We start from the raw sequence: 17,944 nt of genomic DNA, 5'->3' as shown, positions 1-17,944 counted from the left end.
TCTAGTGAGGGTGCAGTTCGCACCAAGACACTGTCAACCAACACCGTTCTAGGTACACGTTTCCATTAACAACCGATCTAGGACCAGCTTACCCTCCCCGTCATACCTTTGAGAATTAGGTGGTGAAAATTGCTTAACTGATGTTAGATCAGTGTCTAGGTGCAACTTAATCCTATTCCACCAAACCCAGATTATCTACGGCTAAGCCCCTCCTATCAGACCTAGACACAACAAGGTTGCTCTAAATATCACAAGGCCTAGCCATAGGCCCAACCACATTTCCAAACCAAGGAAAGCACTGCATCAAAGGTAATAAGCATTTACTGTTGGTCTCTCACGGAGCCACAGACAAACCCAGTTGGCTAAACTATGTTTAAGATGTTGAATTTCCATTGGCAGCAAAAGTCATGTGACATCATATTGTTGTTATTATGGAAGGCTTGGAGCCAAAATGGAGGAAGGTTTTAACGAACCCTGGGGGGGGGGGGGGGGCATACTCGTGAACTTTGGTTTAAAACATTGGTCTTAAATGGTAAGTGGAGTGTGTCAGTATACTGCGTACAAAACATTTGGATCAACTTCCTACTATTGAGTTGCACCCCTTTTCCCCTCAGAACAGCCTCAATTCATCTAGGCATGGACTCTACAAGGTGTCAAAAGCATTCCACAAGGATGCTGGCCCATGTTGACTCCAATGCTTCCCACAGATGTGCCCAGTTGGCTTGATGTCCTTTTGGTGGTGGACCATTCTTGATTCACACAGGAAACGGTTGAGTGTGAAAAACTTGCGTTGCAGTTCTTGACACGCAAACCGGTGTGTCTGGCACCTACTTTACATACTCCGTTCAAAGGCAATTAAATATTTTGTATTTCCCATTCAACCTCAGTAGCTAGGTTTCCATCCAATTTGCCACAGATTTATGCAAATATTCTCAAATCTGCATTTTCCCAACAGAGAGGTTTCCATCAAACAGACTTTTTGCAGATAAAAGACGTATTGCACATTTGCGGTTATATTTTTCACTGGGTACATGGTAATTTAAGTTTAATGTGTTTCCATCACATTTATATCTGATGGTTTTGTCACAAATCTTGAGCATTATATATTGCAAATGTGCCCACTCTGGTCTTGTCACATGTGCTCTAGCCAACAGCTCACAGATTCAGTGCGGGTAGGCTACCTACATTGATATTATTATGGATAAGAGCGGTAATTACTTGTATTTGTCAAATGGCATCATGTCACCAGAATAAGAACCTTGATATTTATCGGAAAGGAGCATAAAGCTCATTACCTTGCACACTGACCAGGGAAGTTCATCTTAACTTATTTCATCTGTAATCTAATAAACTGCATGCTTTTCGAGTCGTAGTGGGAGGACCACACAACATGTCACGTGACTCCAAGTTTACTTCAATAGGATGGTTATTATATCAATATTTGCACAGAAAGCCATTTCCACCGCCATTTCTCGCATATTTATTTTACCAACAAAAAGATGTCGAACAAACAAATTGTTGGCTTTTATAAAATTGTACTGGTATAACATGTTGCCATCAGCCCGGTCATGACTTGTTTCATGCGTCAGGTAATTCATCCGCATGAAATGGTTGGATGGAAACGTGGTTACTGGCACACATTCACTATCCATGTCTCTAGGCTTAAAAATCATTTTTTAACCAAGCTTCTAAGCGGATTATGCATTTACATTCGCATCTAGATCAATCATAAAAAGACTGAAGATGGTGGTCTTGTCAACTGGGTGTATTTTTTCCTGACCAATATGACTGTTTGGTGGCATAGTCCATGCAGTATGATTATTAGGTCCTAGCAATGTGTTTGTGAACACGGCTGAAGACAAACATGTATTTCCTTATGGAATTCATTCTTAAACTTAATTTTCATGGTGATGACTGAATTATTTTTCTTCAACACAATACATCAATGAATGTTAGTTTACATTTCAAAGGAAAAGTGATCATGGGGATTAAAAATTACAGCACAAGTTGTGATAGATAGATCAGGAACTAGGCACCGTTCACTGAGTTAATTGTCAATACACATATTTGCATGGGATGTAGTGCATTGGATTTCTGGTAAGGATGCTTTAGTGAAAAAGTGTTGGAATCAGGTCATAGACCGTGTTTAACAGAGAGAGCGAGAGAGGAGATAAGAGAGGAAGAGAAGAAAGAGAAAAAGGGAGAGAGAAAGAAGTTTGAATGTGAGGCCTTACCTTCTGTAGACTAGTGGGGTTCAACTGCGTTTTGTCTATTATCTTCACGGCAACCTTCGGAAGCAGAGACAAACAAGAAATAGACATTACACACCAATCACATCAGGCCAAAGCCCTGTGACATCACCCATTTTGTGTTTGACAATGGAAGGTTTTGATCCTCTAATCCTGACCCAGGTTTACCGGAGTCTGAGGAGCTTCCGAGAGAGAGGTTGTGTCACAAATTACACCATATTCCCTGTATAGTGCACTACTTTTGATCAGAGCCTTATGGGCCCTGATCAACAGTAGTGCACTATATAGGGAATATGGTGCAATTTAGGATACAGACAGAAAGTTTGAATTAAATGGTAAATTAGCATCATGGTTAGCACCACACAAGGTGTGCTTTCCTCAGAACAGGGGGATCAAGTCACCAGAATGCAGAATCGACAGCCTTGGGTTGGGTAACTCGAGCTCAAAATTGAAAATCTATTCAGGCCTAATTCTTGCTGTCTGCCAGCGAAACAAAATAGATAAACGCTGTCCCTGTTAGGAAGGCTGCAAATGCACAAACTGATGAATGTTTTGAATGGAGGACAGTATGAGAATGTAATTTGGACGCACACACCAACAGACACACAGCGACAGCCGCGAGCCCCACACACAGAGATGGTGGCTGTAATGACATTCCTCAACCATCATTTCAGACGAGACTGGTCTTAGAAATGTCTAGAGATGACTGCTGAGGTCTACACAGGCTCTGTAGGTTCCTTTCATATTGGTAAATAAAAATGTACCCTGGCCACTGAGTGAAGGATCTTAAACGGAAGCCTCAGACGTGATGCCGACCTGCCTACATGCTCATAGTGTAAGGCGGTAGGCGGCTAATTTCCTCTATCAAGGTCTAGACCAGAGGCTCGTGTCGATCCATCATTTCTAAGATTAACCATTCTAAAAGAGACAAGTTATGTCCAACAGTTAAAGCGACACTCCTTAATTTGACTGTGGCTGCTTTAAGGACTATGAATCAGAGGGTTGTTGGTTCAAATCTGTGCTGGTGCAGTGCTGCTGTTTGGTCCTCCTGGTGCAAAACATGAACTGCTTCATAAAGTGGAATTGAGAGGAGGAAAAAGGTCATTTATTTGGGCCTGTGTTGGTGTACAAACTTCTCAGCAAGAGCGCCATTTAAAAAAAGACACTATAATAACTCACTGGCAGTTCCATTTGTCCAGATCCACCCCCACAAATTAGAAACCAGTCAAAATGGCTACTGCTGCACTTAAAGTGAAAGTTACAGATTGTGCCTTTAAAGACGCATGTGAAATTCTTCTGGTACTCCCCAGAGTGCCATAAATCATTTTAAAGAGTCACTGAGAAAGGTTGCATCAGTCCCCTAAGACTACAATGAGCCATAATCACTATAATCAACGCACAATCATTTTTGGGATAGGATATGACACTAGCACAATGCAAATCATAGGCAGCGTAGAATATACCTCACTTGCAAAGAACAGTGCCTCCTTTTCTGAAATATGGATATGTAAATCAGACACCATTACTGGGTAGAAACAGCAGGCTCGCGAGACCATAAGCATTCGCATCCTATCAGCCAATCTCTTAGTAGGCATACTGGAATGTTTGATTTCACACGTAACAACATCTCACTCAACACTCTGGCGAAAGTACTGACGTACATTGCATCAATAATTTAACCTATACTGTGGCTCATGCTGGGGTCAGAGTTCCCAGCCAAAGTTATTTCCATTTCAAGAGTAGACTTTTTCAAAATGCGCTGAGGTTTTGGCCAACACTGAAAGAGAATTGTTGAGTGGTTGAGGTCAACGGGTGGTGAGAGCAACCAGTGCAGCCATATTTTGTTAACTCTTGATTTGTCTTAAAGTGGCTGACAGCATTTTAGCAACATCAAATCGTATTAAAATATGTTCATATACACCCCAAGGAGAATTACACTATTTTTTTTTATGTTCTGATAAGCGACCACTTAGTCATTTTCACATGTTCATAAATTCTTAGAATGTTTGGGAATTACATATAAAAAGGCATTAAAAAAAATACTTCTATAGCAATATAGTGGGAAAGCGGCTGTGCGTTTGGACGATTACGAAACACTGCATTAAATAAAACATGTCTCGTCCAGGACTGGAGTCTATGCAGGCCAGTGCACCATGGCCAGTCGGCTCAGGTGGTAGAGCATGGCGCTTACAACACCAGGGTTGTGGGTTCGATTCCCACCGGGGATCACTACAAAACATATCAAAATGTATGCACTCACTACTAGGGCTATGGCAGTCGTGAAATTGTGGGCCTTTTATTGTCAAGCAAATAACTGCCGGTCTCACGTTAATTAAACATAAAACACGTTTAGCATACAAGCCACTGATGCAGACTTTTGGAACATCTACATTTTTAAAGTCTAATAAATCCATTTAATATAGCCTACACCATCACAATAAATCCATTATTAATTTGACACAAATCTAAAGAAACATGAAGAGCAAGAACAAAATAGCATAATTTGAGTTGTCCTTATGTTAGGCCCTGATCTTGCTATGCCATATGGCTGTGGGCTACAATAGTTCATTTAGCAGACAAGATTTGCTTAGAATACCGTGGCATTACTTTATAGTACAAAGAATACAACTGAACATAAGGGAATAAAATAGAAAGGACATTTTCTCCAAACAACTTGAGGGAGTGCTCACGTGGGGCTATTCTGTGTTGAGCAGTTAAAGAAACAAGTACTCCTATATGCTTATTTCAGAGTTATGTATGTAACTTCAGTTGGTGATACAAATGTTGGGCTATATGTGTTGATTTGTAATACATTCTAAGGCTGCATGATGCGATTCTAATGACTTAAATACAGTTACATGAAAAGGCATGAGCTCTGCTTTGTTGTTTTGCACAGGCTGTACACACTTCATCCGTCTCTCATTCACAATTTGACAAGCACTTGATAATGCCTCAAATTTCCCAGCTGCATCCCCTTCGTGGCCTTGATGCCCCCTAAAAAAAAAAATCCATGCCTCTTGCGGCCAGTGGCCCTTGGGCTGAATATAATAATTATAATTCCCTTCTCCCAACTGCCTGCAGAAGCACCTCTCACTCACATGGCTCTATGTCCAAGTGATTGGGTCTCTCACAGGCCACAAGTGAAGACAGACACATCGGGGATGGAACTGCGTGCGTTCTTATCCAATTCCGAGGTGCATATTGAAGATATAGGAAGAACTGTAATTTACTTTTCATCTGCCAACAAGATGAGTAGGCCTAACGCACAGCAAAAGCACTAGCCTATTTCAATCTACTATCCCCCATAGTACAGAAGTTGACCTGTTCAATGCTAGAAATAAATATTCCAAACAGTCTGGGACAGTTGTGGGATTCGATAGATCCCAAATTAATACAACCTCAAGTAGAAAAAAAACAGAATGTTTAGCTTAAAAATGGTGATAAACTATTAGGCTATTTCTTCACATTATAAGCACAGCAATGCACACACGGCAGTAGGCTATAAGCGCGAATGTGCCATTAGCAGGAAAACACCATTCTCAAAAGTGACCGCAAAATGCTTTTATAATAAAAAAGGTGCATTTCTATGGAGAAAATTCTTCCTCAAACTTGAAACTCATGTGCTGCATATGTATGCCAGTTAGACTCTACACCCAGTGTAATGCGGATTAATCAGTTTCATTTGGCCACTTTTGGCCACTTTTGTTGTGATTACAAACCTTAAAACATATAGGCCTATGGGCTAGACTACATGAGGTGTGATACTAACCTTACTAAAACATATAGGCCTATGGGCTAGACTACATGAGGTGTGATACTAACCTTACTAAAACATATAGGCCTATGGGCTTGACTACATGAGGTGTGATACTAACCTTATTAAAACATATAGGCCTATGGGCTAGACTACATGAGGTGTGATACTAACCTTACTAAAACATATAGGCCTATGGGCTAGACTACATGAGGTGTGATACTAACCTTATTAAAACATATAGGCCTATGGGCTAGACTACATGAGGTGTGATACTAACCTTACTAAAACATATAGGCCTATGGGCTAGACTACATGAGGTGTGATACTAACTAAAAAAGACATGGTTTCATTCACAAGTGATAGTCTGATGGGTGACAATATTAGCCTATTTTTGATTCAATCTGGTCTTCACATATACTAAATAATATAAGTATGAAGTTAGTTTTGATTTAGAATAGACCACTATCATGCAACTGTCTAAAAACAGGAAGAAAAAAAATACATGTCATCTATGCACTTAAATAGCGAATGGAGTTAATTTCATACCAACCAGGTAGACTACACTCCTGTTCTGAAGAGATGCAATGTGCTTAATATTAGGAAAGTTGAGAAATAAATATAGGCCTAGCCTATAAAAAGAGGATCCAATTTGCTTTTTAAGAGGCCATCACTATGTTTCTCACGCAATTGCATAGCCTATAGAAATGCTGTGCAACATGAGCTCAAAGGCGCTCATGAAGTGTTTGATAAAATGTTTGATACCATTTGCATTGATGTCAGAGTGATTAGAGGGACAATAGAGTGCTGAGTAACAGGCAGTTAGCAAGTTTGGTAGGCTAATAATGACCATCGGCAGCATCAGAACTTGGGGAAACCTTATTAACGTGACTAAACAGTCACGTGGAATTTGACTGCCATCATGACTCGTGACCGCCGGTGTGGCGGTAATAAAGTCACTGTAAGAGCACCTGCTAAATTACTAAAAATTTAACTACAGTAGGCCTTCATGCAAACAAGCCATTTGCCACACAGGCCTGCCATCATTCACTTGGAAGTGGACTGTGTGTTTACAGGGAGTTGCGACTTGAGTCTATAGATCATTTAGATCATTAGAACGCATTCGCCAAAAGCCACAAAATACACCTGAATGGATGTCTGCAAATATATCAATACCACGGGAGTCTTCTTACATTTGTGAACTTTACAGTCCTATTGATCAAACAACCATGAAAAAGGTAGGCTTTCTCCCCCTCAGTTATGCACATCAACAACTAATGCTAGCCAGAGCAAGGATGAGCTAAAATCTTACGAAGGAACATTTTATAAACCTTCAAACTGTTTGAGCTAGTTGGCCATCAAAATTGCAATGATAAACAATGGGGAATTGTAGCCTACTCATCCTTGTGGCACTTGTCTGCAACCAAGCTAACTGGCTAAAGTTGGCTAGCTCGCTACTTCCAGACACAAATGAGAGAACACCACACTCTGACCAGTTAGGCTGTTTACATGTTGTTATCTAAAGCGTTCCTGACTACCTATAACTTTTTTGGCCCATGTTTACTGACACCGTCCATATTCAGCCGGTGTTGAACGTTCGTGAATTCATCAGTTATTAGTCTTACTCAGACGAGAGTGCTCTGAAATCGGATCGCCAGAGTGAATTTGCGAACAAGAGATATGGTAACAGGATAAAAATAATTGAAGTTCTTGCTAGCTACTGTAACCAAATGACACTTGCATGTCTAGCTGTGTATAGCCACCAAAAAAACGATATTAGGGGAAATACTCACTCACCCACTCCTCCAATGACATGACATTGGCCCCCAGATCCTCAAAAGGTTCTACAGCTGCACCATCGAGAGCATCCTGACTGGTTGCATCACCGCCTGGTATGGCAACTGCTCGGCATCTACAAAGGGTAGTGCGAACGGCCCAGTACATCACTGGGGCCAAGCTTCCTTGCAATCCAGGACCTATATAATAGGCGGTGTCAGAGGAAAGCCCATAAAATTGTCAGACACTCCAGTCACGCAAGTTAGACAGTTCTCTCTGCTACCGGAGAGCCAAGTCTAGGACCAAATGGCTCCTCAACAGCTTCTACCCCCAAGCCATTGGACTGCTGAACAATTTATGAAATCGCCACTGGACAATTTACATTGCTGCCCCCCCCTCCCTATTTGAACACTGCTGCTACTCGCTGTTTGTTGCCTATGCATAGTCACTTCACCCCCGCCTACAGATTACCTCAACAAGCCTATACCCCCACACACTAACGCGGTACTGGTGCCCTCTGTATATAGCCTTGTTATTGTTATTGTGTTACATTTTATTTTAGTCTACTTGGTAAATATTTTATTTTGGGCTTATAAGTAAACATTTCACAGTAGTCTACACTAGTTGTATTCGGCACATGTGACAAAAAGTTTGATTTGACATCCTCCTAGCAGCTAGCTAGATAACATTAGGCTCTGTGTTTTTAGCTTACTACATAAAGTTGAAGTCAGAAGTTCACATACACCCAGGATGGAGTCATTAAAACTTGTTTTTCAACCACTTCACACATTTCTTGTTAACAAACTAACGTTTTGGCAAGTCGGTTAGGACATCTACTTTGTGCATGACAAGTAATTTTCCCAACAATTGTTTACAGACAGATTATTTCACTGTATCACAATTCTAGTGGGTCAGAAGTTTACATACACTAAATTGACTGTACCTTTAAACAGCTTGGAAAATTCCAGAAAATGATGTCATGGCTTTAGAAGCTTCTGATAGGCTAATTGACATAATTTGAGTCAATTGGAGGTGTACCTGTGGATGTATTTCAAGGCCTACCTTCAAACTCACTGCCTCTTTGCTTGACGTCATGGGAAAATCAAAAGAAATAAGCCAAGACCTCAGAAAAAAAATTGTGGACCACAGGTCAGGTTCATCCTTGGGAGCAATTTCCAAATGCCTGAAGGTACCACATTCATCTGTACAAACAATAGTACGCAAGTATAAACACCATGGGACCATGCAGCCATCATATCGCTCAGGAAGGAGAAGCGTTCTGTCTCCTAGAGATGAATGTACTTTGGTGCAAAAAGTGCAACTCAATCCCAGACAGCAGCAAACAACCCTGTTAAGATCCTGGAGGAAACAAGTACAAACATATCTATAGCCACAGTAAAACGTGTCCTATAATCGACAACCTGAAAGGCTGCTCAGCAAGGAAGAAGCCACTGCTCCAAAACCGCCATAAAAAGCCAGACAACGGTTTGCAACTGCACATGGGGACAAAGATCGCACTTTTTGGAGAAATGTCCTCTGGTCTGATGAAACAAAAATATAACTGTTTGGCCATAATGACCATGGTTATGTTTGGAGGAAAAGGGGGGAGGCTTGCAAGCTGAACAACACCATCCCAACCGTGAAGCACGGGGGTGGCAGCATCATTTTGTGGGGTGCTTTGATGTAGGAGGATCTGGTGCACTTCACAAAATAGATGGCCTCATTAGGGAGCAAAATTATGTGGATATATTGAAGCAACATCTCAAGACATCAGTCAGGAAGTTAAAGCTTGGTCGCAAATGGGTCTTCCAAATGGACAATGACCCCAAGCATACTTCCAATGTTGTGGCAAAATGGCTTAAGAACAACAAAATCAAGGTATTGGAGTGGCTATCACAAAGCCCTGCCCTCAAGCCCGTAGAAAATTTGTGGGCAGAACTGAAAGAGCGTGTGTGAGCAAGGAGGCCTACAAACCTGACTCAGTTACACCAGCTCTGTCAGGAGGAATGGGCCAAAATTCACCCAACATATTGTGGGGAGCTTGTGGAAGGCTACCCGAAACATTTGACCCAAGTTAAAAAATGTAAAGGCAATGCTACCAAATACTAATTGAGTGTACGTAAACTTCTGACCCACAGAGAATGTGATGAAAGAAATAAAAGCTGAAATAAATCACCTCTTATTTTGACATTTCATATTCTTAAAATAAAGTGGCGATCCTAACTGACCGAAGACAGGGAATTTTTACTAGGATTAAATGTCAGGAATTGACATTTTAATTGACGTTTAAATGTATTTGGCTAAGGTTTATGTAAACTTCCGATTTCAACTGTAAATCAACTGTAAATAGATACTCTTGCCTATTATCCACGTTTATGACTGACGTGTGTTGCTAGAGTTTGATTGTATTGTCATTCCCTTAGTTAAATTAGTCCGTTTTTGTCCAAAATATTGAGTAATGGAAACTGAAACCGTGCATCCCGAATGGAGGCAGCAAACAATGTACAAGGCCAGCTGTGATTTACATGCTAAGAGCAATATTTTTTGGACTACCAAGAAATGTATAGGTGAATTATATTAAATCATGTATTGAACTGCATCCATCTATTATGTCATCAATGTGCGAGTGTACTTCATGGAATGTAGACTCAAATGGAACCTACTTTTAAAACCCCTTATAAAGTTGGTTTTGAAGCATAAACTGGGAATTTGATATTTTTGACTGATATGATTGTTTCATATCTGAATAGTAGTTCAAATGCTGTCAGTAACACTTTAAAGGGACAGTTCACTCCAAAACCAAAGTGGCAGATGTTTTCAGACTAAAAGTGGTCAGATGTTGATAAATCCACATCCCACCTGTTGTTGCAATCCAAAATGAAAAGATAAGCACTGTTTATTTGGTGCTCATCTTTTTAAACACATTTGTGTATGAGGGCATAGACTGGATCAAAGCAACCAAAGGCATGTGATGTGGAACTACCTTTAAACTACCTTTAAGGTCAGAAAAACATACATTTTCCTTTAAAATCTGCTTTCATAGAGATATGGGAGAGTACTTTGGTACTGTATTTCTCCAGATTCCCTCTTCACTCAGTTGTTGAGCCCATGAAGCAAAAATCCAGAGAAATGTGGACATGCAAACATGTGAGTCTTTACATGTAATCGCTAAGCTATTGGCATGAATCCAGTGTCTAAATATTTCCGTGTGTGTACCAAACAAGACAGACGCATGCAATTTTCAACAAGGTCAATAACAGCAACAAACTTGACATGCCGCGCGTGAGACCAATTCGAAAGAAGGAAAAGTGGGTTATTTTCTGTTAAGGCATTTAAAATAAAACACTCAAGATGAATCAACTTGACCTCTAGAACAGGGATCATCAATTAGATTTAGCCGAGGGCCAATTGTTTCTCAAGCGGACGGTCAAGGGGCCGGAACATAATTACAAATAATTATAAAACAGATCTAATATGACTAAAACATAACTTCAAACCTTGCTTACATGCATACATATTATGTGTGGAAAGACTTTCAAAATTAAAATCTCTTGGAGCTGATTTGATGGTGTTTTTACAGTCTTAAGTCCAACAAAAACATTTTTTTTTTTACAAAGTTATTACTTTTAGTTTTCGTTGTCGTAAACCATTTGATTATCTGTTCCAATTGTCTGTTGTGGGGAATCTATACCGAACAAAAATATAAACTCAACATGCAACATTTTCAATGATTTTACTGAGTTACAGTTCATATAAGGAAATCAGTCAATTGAAATGAATTTGTTAGGCACTAATCTATGGATTTCACATGACTGGGCAAGGGTGCAGCCATGGTTGGGCCTAGGAGGGCATAGGCCCAGACACTGGGGAGCCAGGCCCAGCCAATCGGAATGAGTTTTTCTCCACAAAAGGGCTTTTATTACAGACAGAAAAACTCCTCAGTTTCATCAGCTGCCCGTGTGGCTGGTATCAGATGATCCCGAAGTTGAAGAAACCGGATGTGGAGGTCCTGAGCTGGCGTGGTTTCACGTGATCTGCGGTTGTGAGGCTGTTTGCACGTACTGCCAAATTCTCCAAAACAACGTTGGCTTATGGTAGATAAATTAATACTCTGGCAACAGATTTGGTGAAACATTCCTGCAGTCAGCATGCCAATTGCACACTACCTCAAAACTTGGAGATATTGGTAGCATTGTGTTGTGTGGAAAACTGTACATGTTAGTGGCCTTGTATTGTCCCCAGCACAAGGTGCAGCTGCGTAATGATCATGCTGTTTAATCAGCTTCTTAATATGCCACACCTGTCAGGTGGATGGATTATCTTGGCAAAGGAGAAATGCTCACTAACATGGATGTAAACAAATTTGTGCACAACATTTTAGGGAAATAAGCTTTTTGTACATATGAAACACTTTTCGGATCTTTTATTTCAACTGAAACCAACACTTCACATGTTGCATTTATATTTTTGTTCAGTATAAGTATCTTTAGCCACATTTAAATTGAAAACAGACCCTGGTTACGGCCTGGGCTAATCTTTGTCTAAGTAATCAGTCTTAAATGAAAAGGAATCCAACAAAATACCAAATTGCTAAATGACAGTGACAAATTCATAATGGAGGAAACGTACCTCTCGTCCTGTCAGTATATGCCGGGCCAGCTTGACTTTGGCGAAGTTCCCCTTGCCAATGGTCTTGAGCAGCCGGTAGTTCCCGATGTGTGGCTGCTCCTCCGTCGTGGACGCCACAGAGTTCCGACATCTCGGCAGGCTGTGCCGACTTCCCGACTTGGCCGGCGGGGCCGGGGGCTCCTGGTAGCCCTCCACAGAAGTGTGCTGTAAGAATGTGACATGTGTGGAGATTAACGTGTCGGTTTAAAACATTTTTTTTATTGAACAGATAGAGGATCAGTGTGGAACGATAGAGAGGTTGTGTCAAAGGAGAATAGGCCAGATTCAAACACCAAAGACGTATACCAGAGGCTGCAACATTACGACTAGACCAGCTTCCCACCAGCAACATGAATGTCTCTTCAACACAGTCACAAAGCTAAACATCTAGCGAGAGTCTATCTGCTACATAACCCAGGTTTCCATCCATTAAAAGTACGTCAGATAAGAAAAAAAGTAATCACGACAGGCCTGATGGAAACAGCAAATGTCCTGTAAAGTTTTTCAAATGTCGACAAAACAAATATGTTAGACAAGGTGGGATCTGTGTGTGTCGGTACAATTATGTGAGAAAAGGCAATGGAAACGCTTTTATGCGCAAATATTGATTTGAAGTTGAAGTCGGAAAAACAAAATCAGATCCTGACTGCATTTTATGTCTAACAGAGAGCCAGACATATTCTCCATATCATCTCGTCAAACAGACGTTAGTTAGCGTGATTAGCTACATTTCTTGTTAACAACTGAGGACACAGATGTCCAAGTGAAAAAATCTGTTTTGTTGCAAACAGCTGTACAATGAAATACCAATTCGCCTAGACCTTTCTGTACCTTGGCTGCCAATGTTAGGGTCCAATTCATTAATGCACACCGTATCTAAAAATTGGGGCCCATTTGCTTCTGTTTGTTTCCTAGCGAATACTAGAGGTCGACCGATTAATCGGAATGGCCGATTAAGTAGGGACGATTTCAAGTTTTCATAACAATCGGTAATAAGTATTTTTGGACACCGATTTGCCATTTTTTTTTTTTTACAATTCTATTTAACTTGGTAAGTCAGTTAAGAATGACGGCCTAGGAACGTTGGGTTAGCTGCCTTGTTCAGGGGCAGAACGACAGATTTTTACCTTGTCAGCTTGGGGATTCGTTTTTGCAACCTTCCGGTTACTAGTCCAACGCTCTAACCACCTGCCTTACATTGCACTCCACGAGGAGCCTGCGTAGCAGGCTGACTACCTGTTACGCGAGGGCAGCAAGAAGCCAAGGTAAGTTGCTAGTTAGCATTACACTCATCTTATAAAAAACAAATCTTAACATAATCACTAGTTAACTACACATGGTTGATGATATTAATAGTTTATCTAGCGTGTCCTGCGTTGCATATAATCGAAGCGGTGCCTGTTAATTTATCATTGAATCACAGCCTTCTTCGACAAACGGGTTATGATTTAACAAGCGCATTTGCGAAAAAAGCACTGTCGTTGCACCAATGTACCTAAACAAACATCAACGCCTTTCTTTAAAATTAATACACAAGTATATATTTTTAAACCTGCACATTTAGTTAATATTGCCTGCTAACATGCATTTCTTATAACTAGGGCAATTGTGTCACTTCTCTTGCGTTCCGTGCAAGCAGTCAGGGTATATGCAGCAGTTTGGGCCGCCTGGCTCATTGTGAACTGTGTGAAGACCATTTCTTCCTAACAAAGACCGTAATTAATTTGCCAGAATTGTATATAATTATGACATAACATTGAAGGTTGAACAATGTAACAGCAATATTTAGACTTACTTAGGGATGCCATCCATTAGATAAAATACGGAACGGTTCCATATTTCACTGAAATAATAAACGTTTTATTTTCGAAATGATAGTATCCGGATTTGACCATATTAATGACCTAAGGTTCGTATTTGTGTGTTATTATGTTATAATTAAGTCTATGATTTGATATTTGATAGAGCAGTCTGACTGAGCAGCAGCAGGCTTGTAAGCATTCATTCAAACAGCCATTTAGTGCGTTTGCCAGCAGCTCTTCGCAATGCTTCAAGCATTGCGCTGTTTATGACTTCAAGCTTATCAACTCCCGAGATTAGGCTGGTGTAACCAATGTGAAATGGCTAGCTAGTTAGCGGGATGCGCGCTAATAGCATTTCAAACGTCACTCGCTCTGAGACTTGGAGTAGTTGTTCCCCTTGCTCTGCAAGGGCCGCGGCTTTTGTGGAGCGATGGGTAACGATGCTTCGAGGGTGGCTGTTGTCAATGTGTTCCTGGTTCGAGCCCAGGTAGGGGCGAGGAGAGGGAAGGAAGCTATACTGTTACACTGGCAATATTAAAGTGCATATAAGAACATCCAATAGTCAAAGGTTAATGAAATACAAATGTTAGAGAGAAATAGTCCTATAATTCCTATAATAACTACAACCTAAAATTGCTTACCTGGGAATATTGAAGACTCATGTTAAAGAAACCACCAGCTTTCATATGTTCTGAGCAAGGAACTTAAACGTTAGCTTTTTTACATGGCACATATTGCACTTTTACTTTCTTCTCCAACACTTTGTTTTTGCATTATTTAAAACAAATTGAACATGTTTCATTATTTATTTGACGCTAAATTGATTTGATTGATGTATTATATGAAGTTAAAATAAAAAAGTGTTGAATCAGTATTGTTGTAATTGTCATTATTACAAATAAATACATTTAAAAATAATAATAAATAGTTTGATTAAATCGGTATCGGCTTTTTTTGTTCCTCCAATAAATCGGTATTGGTATTGGCGTTGAAAAATCATAAATCGGTCGACCTCTAGTGAATACATCCCAGGACTCTCTCACTGGAGTATTTCATCCCCGGTGAGTGTGTGTCCTAGGAAAACCTTGCCTAAAAGATAGGGCAGCACTGTCATACTTGGGGAAACAAGGAGGTAAATTACGGTAATGATAGAATAAACAATAAGACCCATAACCCACCATTGTAAAACACTTACTAAATGTAATATAGGATAGGAGAAAAAAATTCTGTGGCCTTGGGCCAAACGCTAGTCGTCGATAGCTGTTAGCTATTAACCGTTAGCCTTGACGCGTTCGTCACAGCAGATGGGAAAGGGACGGTGGTGGGCAGACCTCACATATCATCTAGCGACTGCCGACTGAAGGGAGTGGCGTAAAAGCAGATTTGTGGGGTGTGGTCCAGGAGTGTCTTCTTCAGAAGTGGAGTGATAAATTGTGTATTATAGGTAATTACTTCAAATCATAAAAACAGGTGTGGGGCTGCACAACGAACACAAGTGACAGCAGCGTAAAGAGATGGAGCGCTGTTATTGTTTTTTTATTCTCCATCCTTTGGCAGGAGCCTTGTGCAGTTGTGTTCAACTTTGTGAGCAATATCAACACACTACTAGTCACCTCCATATGTGGGCTACCATTTACAAATCAACCAAAGCAAAAATATGAGAAACAGAGAGGGATAGTTGAGGGACAGTGGCGACTACCTTCAATAAAAATGGAAAGCATACAAACAGACTGATAGTCAACAAAATAGGTGAAGCTGGGAAATGCTTAACACTACAGAAAAGTATTATAATCAACAATATTATCATAATGACAGCATTTTACTATATAGTGGTAATATAATAACTGACCAGAACGTTGAGGATTCGCAAACCACACTTCTACTGGTTTCATTACTGTATTATTATAACACCTCTATTTAGTCTAATGGTTTTCAAAATCAGCCCATTACACCAGTGCCCATTGTTGTTTTAACCAATTCTTTCCATCCAGAACATTCATGATGCCTACCTTCTGAATGGAGGTTATGAGCTGGGTGTTTGCCCATGCTTTTAGCCGTTCGCCACTTATTTCTGCTCAACTTGCTCGCTCATTCACGCTCGCATGGCTCGCTAAGCCCTAGCAACAGAACATTGTGTTTGGTAACACACGTTTTTCTGAATTCTCCTTCCTCGTCAGCCACTCAAGGGTCTGGTCACTAAAGGCTAAATGAAGCTCTCAGGTCCTACTACCTTCACTCCTGAGCCTGTATGCATAAAGCATCCAAGAGTAGTAATGGACTACAGGAAAAGGAGGGTCAAACAGGCCCCCATTAACATGGACGGGTCTGTCGTGGAGCGGGTCGAGAGTTGGTGTCCACATCACCAACAAACTATCATGGTCCAAACATAACGAGACTGTCATAAAAAAGGCACGACAACACCTTTCCCCTCCTCAGGAGACTGAAAAGATTTGGCATGGGTCCCCCAGATCCTCAAAAAGTTATTCAACTGCACCATCAAGAGCATCCTAACCGGTTGCATCACCGCCTGGTATGGCAACTGCTCGGCATCTGACCATAAGGCGCTAGACAGGGTAGTTGGTACTGCCCAGTACATCACTGGGGCAAAGCTTCCTGCCACCCAGGACCTCTATACCAAGCGTTCAATTTTCAAAGACTCCAGTCTCACAAGTCATGGACTGTTCTCTCTGCTACCATACGGCAAAAGGTACCAGGGCACCAAATGTAGGTCCAAAAGGCTCCTTAACAGCTTCTACCCCCAAGCCATAAGACTGCTGAACAATTAATCAAATGGTCACCCAGACTATTTACAGTGACCAAGAAGGAGAGTGATTGAGTGCTGCATCAGATGACCTGGCCTCCCTAATCACCTTACGTCAACCCAATTGAGATGGTTTGGGATGAGTTGCACCGTAGAGTGCAGGAAACACAGCCAACACGTGCTCAGCATGTGGGAACTCCTTCAAGACTGTTGGAAAAGCATTCCAGGTGAAGCTGGTTAAGAGAATGCCAAGTATGCAAAGCGGTCATCAAGGCAAAGGGTGTCTACTTTGAAGAATCTAAAATATATTTTGATTCGTTTTACACTTATTTGGTTACTATATGATTCCATGTGTTATTTCATAGTTGTGATGTCTTCACTATCATTCTACAATGTAGAAAATAATATGAATAAAGTCGGAAGCTTAGCCAAATACATTTCAACTCAGTTTTTCACAATTCCTGACATTTAATCCTAGTAAAAATTCCCTGTCTTGGGTCAGTTAGGATCACCACTTTATTTTAAGAATGTGAAATGTCAGAATAATAGTAGAGAGAATGATTTATTTCAGCTTTTATTTATTTTATACATTCCCAGTGGAATGTAATGAAAGAAATAAAAGCTGAAAGTGACAGTGTCACGTCTGAATGAATGAACAGCATGGGACTCACTCCAGCTGTGAACTTTACTTCCCTTTCACTGCCAGGGTTTTTCTCGCACAAAACAGGACAGAGGACTAGAGGACTGAGGAATTACCTCAAAATCAACAGCCAATGTTGCAGAGGCTCATCTAACGGGAACAGACTGAAGGTCATTGTAAGGGCAAGAGAGGTTTATCTAAGCTACTGAGGAAGCTTTGTCAGGTCCATTGACTTTGGCGCTGCTTTTTATTCATTTCCACCTCTTGGGGATTTCAGAATCAAAGTTTTGAAAA

General features: G+C 40.7%; 1 protein-coding gene across 4 annotated transcripts in view; it reads right to left on the bottom strand.

Annotated features, from left to right (window-relative positions):
* LOC110486072 (serine/threonine-protein kinase MARK1) overlaps positions 1–17,944 on the bottom strand; it is a 94,588-nt gene that overhangs the window by 59,888 nt on the left and 16,756 nt on the right. For 2 of the 4 annotated variants that reach the window (XM_090196143.1, XM_090196144.1), the window contains exons 2-4: positions 12,409–12,612; positions 7,801–7,979; positions 2,235–2,288 (exon numbers count right to left, since the gene is read on the bottom strand). In XM_090196143.1, coding sequence (XP_090052269.1) covers positions 2,235–2,288; positions 7,801–7,979; positions 12,409–12,538 — 363 coding nt within the window. In that variant the 5' untranslated portion in view covers positions 12,539–12,612. The remainder of the gene's footprint in view (positions 1–2,234; positions 2,289–7,800; positions 7,980–12,408; positions 12,613–17,944) is intronic. The other 2 variants (XM_021557400.3, XM_021557401.3) reach the window with 1 other exon arrangement.

This window comes from Oncorhynchus mykiss, chromosome 13 (genome assembly GCF_057628025.1).
Source record: "Oncorhynchus mykiss isolate SJ-2025 chromosome 13, ASM5762802v1, whole genome shotgun sequence".
NCBI classification, from domain to species: Eukaryota; Metazoa; Chordata; class Actinopteri; order Salmoniformes; family Salmonidae; genus Oncorhynchus; species Oncorhynchus mykiss.
Note: the sequence above shows the minus strand (reverse complement) of the source record. Positions and strands in the feature narration are given on the sequence as shown.